The sequence below is a fragment of the Papaver somniferum genome, chromosome 1 (assembly GCF_003573695.1).
Source record: "Papaver somniferum cultivar HN1 chromosome 1, ASM357369v1, whole genome shotgun sequence".
NCBI classification, from domain to species: Eukaryota; Viridiplantae; Streptophyta; class Magnoliopsida; order Ranunculales; family Papaveraceae; genus Papaver; species Papaver somniferum.
Window position 1 is genome coordinate 139,424,303 of NC_039358.1, and position 3,566 is coordinate 139,427,868.

The 3,566-nt window shown below is 36.1% G+C and overlaps 1 protein-coding gene across 1 annotated transcript; it reads left to right on the top strand.

The window, feature by feature from the left end:
• The first annotated feature begins 1,588 nt into the window (after positions 1-1,588).
• On the top strand, positions 1,589-3,566 carry LOC113333097 (transmembrane protein 256 homolog). Its single transcript, XM_026579590.1, has 5 exons — positions 1,589-1,755; positions 1,866-1,936; positions 2,040-2,120; positions 2,213-2,256; positions 3,225-3,566. The coding sequence occupies exons 1-5, from the start codon at positions 1,716-1,718 to the stop codon at positions 3,322-3,324; spliced, it is 336 nt and encodes a 111-aa protein (XP_026435375.1). The 5' UTR covers positions 1,589-1,715; the 3' UTR covers positions 3,325-3,566.

The following is a 3,566-nucleotide window of genomic DNA, read 5'->3' on the forward strand; positions in this document are numbered from 1 at the left end:
CAATATTTTAGAAAGATGATGGCCTTGCGCCTACAAGAAGACAAGGAATTTTACATATCGATGATGAAGGAAAAACAAGAGAAGACAAAGAAGTGATTTTTGAAAAAAATGGTTGTTAGAGTACAAGGGCCAAAGGGGAATGGACCAATTACCCGAGAGCATTGGATGCAAATGCCTCTATGTGGTCATCTCTTGGCGGAAACGTGGAGTTGCGTTGTTCATCTATTTGGTAAGGGATCATGTTATACATACGCACCAAAATACACCATTTGGGATGAATCGCTTAAGGATCGGAGAATTGTTTTATTCAACCATAACAACATACATTATATCGGTCTTAGAGTACGTGATGATCGTCCATTACCACCGGTAGATAAGTTAAATGAGGTCACGGAGGTCACCAAGAAGTGGCTAGAAAAATACGATCCCAACATGAGGCGATGGGAGGAATTGATCGAGCCGGATCAATTCAATGGTCTCCATTTGTTGGAATGAGTATTTTCCTTATGTTAAAAACTTGATCTATCAGATGCTTATATTTTGTCGCTTTCTTATATTGTATTTTGCAAACTTGAACCAAGCTTAATGAATGAAAGTGGTTTTCTTTTTTTGGGTAACTTGGGCTCATTTATAGAAATTTGTAACAAAATCGGACTTCTTGTTCATCTATAGAGTCCGTTTGTTGCAGCTTTTCAGAATCGGTTTTTATGGAGGATAATATAATCCGATTATTGGAAGAAAAGGGTACAGAGATTTTTAACTAAACAATCGGATTACATATGGCCCAAAATGATCCGAACAGGAATCCTGAATCGGTTTATATGTGTATTAATGTAATCCGATTATAGTTGATGTTCATCACATCAACCCAGAATCGGTTTATGTAGGTTCACATTAAAATCCGATTAAGATTATAATCGGATTACTGTGCTGAACATATAAACCGATTCTGGATGGATTTTCAGAAAACTTGATGAGTGAATTTTTAAAATTTAGAGGTAAATCATTGTAGAGTATCTCTTAGAAGGAATGGTTTAAAGGGATTTAACTCAATCACTTGAATTGTCTGTTTTTGGGTTTTCTTTTTACAAACAACAAAAGAAGATTTTAATTGTTGTTTGTGATTGATTAAGATTTAGTTTTGATTTTGATGGAAATTGAAAAATAAATTGAGTTTTGATTAATGATTTTTGTATTTGTTAATTAAGTTATGATTTTGTATTTCTATGTGCTAGAATAATTAAGGTTTCTTTAAGGGTTAGTTTAGTATTTTTACAATATTTTAGACACCCCTTATCATTCTTAAATGGGTGGATGAAGAAATCTATAGGCCCCAATTAAGTGGCATAGGCCCCAATTTATTCAGGGTGTACCTTTTTCTTGAGTAAATGAAAACAAGAAGAATAGATCACGTAGTCTTTGGTAGTGCCGTCGTGGCGCATTTGATCAAGAAAAAAATGATAATATTCGTGGCAGTCTTTTCTGTGGTCGCTGATGACTGGTGACAAAATTTGTGTGCATTTGGTGGTTACGGTGATCCTACTTCCTACCTACCTGACAATAAAACCATTTTCCATTGAGGGGGTCTCTTCAATAATGTACTACCTTAAGGTTTTATACAAAGAGGAAACTATACATTTTCTTCTTCTGCTAATCTTCTGCTAAATAAAGACGGCTATAGAGAGGAAAGAAACATTTCTCAGTTCAGCCGAGTAATGGATCCTCGTCTCTGGCACAAAGTTGCTGCCATCTCTGGTAAACCCTAATTCTCTATCTAATTCACTATATTCTCATTTATTTTCTGTTATCTTCATTTGAGTTTTTCGTTGAGGATTTTACCCACAATACGGAAATATGCAAAACAGGAATGGCAGCTATAGGTTTGGGCGCTTATGGAGCTCATGGTTTCAAACCCAAAAACCCTGCTTACAAAGACGTAAGTATGCATACTTATGGATTTCCAATTTCTTGTATTTTAATTTGATCTGATGAAAGTCATAATCGAGTATTGATATTCCTAAAATCGATCAATTTCTTAGGTTTGGCAAACTGCATCTGTCTATCATCTGGTTCATACAGCAGCTTTGCTTGGAGCTCCTCTCACTAAACACCCTACTGTAGTAAGTCAATTTTTGGATTATGAGAATGTATAGGAACCTCAACTCTTTTTTCATGTGTTTGACTTTTCATTTGATGGTTTTTCCTGATGTAGTTTGGAGGTCTTCTAACGACTGGAATTATGGCTTTCTCGGGAACGTAAGTACCGAAATCCTGTTACAATGATGCTACCCTTTTGAAGTGTTTACCTTTTGATTATCGTGCTTGGAGTTTTTGCATGTTTGGGATTTCAGTGTTAAGCCGCTTTATGTTTTTGTTGCTAGATATGCTTTTTTAACTATTTGTTACACCCTCATTATACCCTTATGGCCTTGTTTCATATCTTGATTATCTTTCCAATGGTCGAGCTTTTATAGTCAAGTACTGTTGTTAATTGTTGAACACTAAGATTTAATAGGTGATTTCAAATCATTTCACTAGTGAACTTTTGTTCCCATATACAATGTGTCTCTGCTACCTTCTGGCTACCTCCTCACTCTTTTAGATGCTTGAGGTAACTAAGGTTCACTAGAATAAGGTTCGGGAGATAGATGGGCTATATTTAGAAGATACCACTGAACCCCACCCCAAGCACGCCATATGTAGCTTTACAACACTACCAGTCACTAGCCTAGTTCTAAATTGCCTCTTCCTCTTTCATATATTTTCCTGTATAACATGTTAGTTCTTGCATTAGGATACTGGCTAAGACCCAAACTTGCTCCATCTAGTCCGGTTGGAAGTTATGAATTTCTTGTTCTCTCCATGTACATGATTGTTTTTTCTCGTAAAAGGTCGAACAATGCATCGAAGCTTCTGTATCCTTCCTCAGTTTAATGCTTGAACTACAATTAGTTGCTGTGTACGATGAACAAGCTAGCTATTGTTAATGTGGATCAGAATATGATATTCAAGTTTTTCATTAGTTACCTGTGATTGATGAACCTCAAATGTGATGAAGAACTTTCAGTTACACTTGTAATAACACAATGCCTGCTCTGTGCCCTTTCACTTAATAATTATGCCATCATGGTTTTAGGATAAATCAATCTCTTTAAATGTGTTTGAACCACTTATATAGTTTGCGTCTCAATGTGAAGAAATTGATTTTCTGAGAGATTTTGCAGGTGTTACGCTGTTGCACTTCTTGAGGACAGAAAATATTCTATGTTAGCTCCAGCTGGTGGCTTTGCTTTTATCGCTGCATGGGCAAGCCTGCTGTTCTAGCAACCGGGTTCTGTGACATGAATATACTCTATTCTAAGAAAGCAATCGGAACTCTAAACTCTTAAGATTGTGGCTCGGGCAAAACGTTACCAGACCTTTTGAAACTCTACTTTCACTGAACAGCTGCTCATGCAATTTACTTTGCTTTCAATATGATCATTTACTGCCGTTCGATATTATACGAATCTCATTCTGTAAATTACTTTAAATGGGCAAAAGAATGAGCGTTTATTGCATCAATA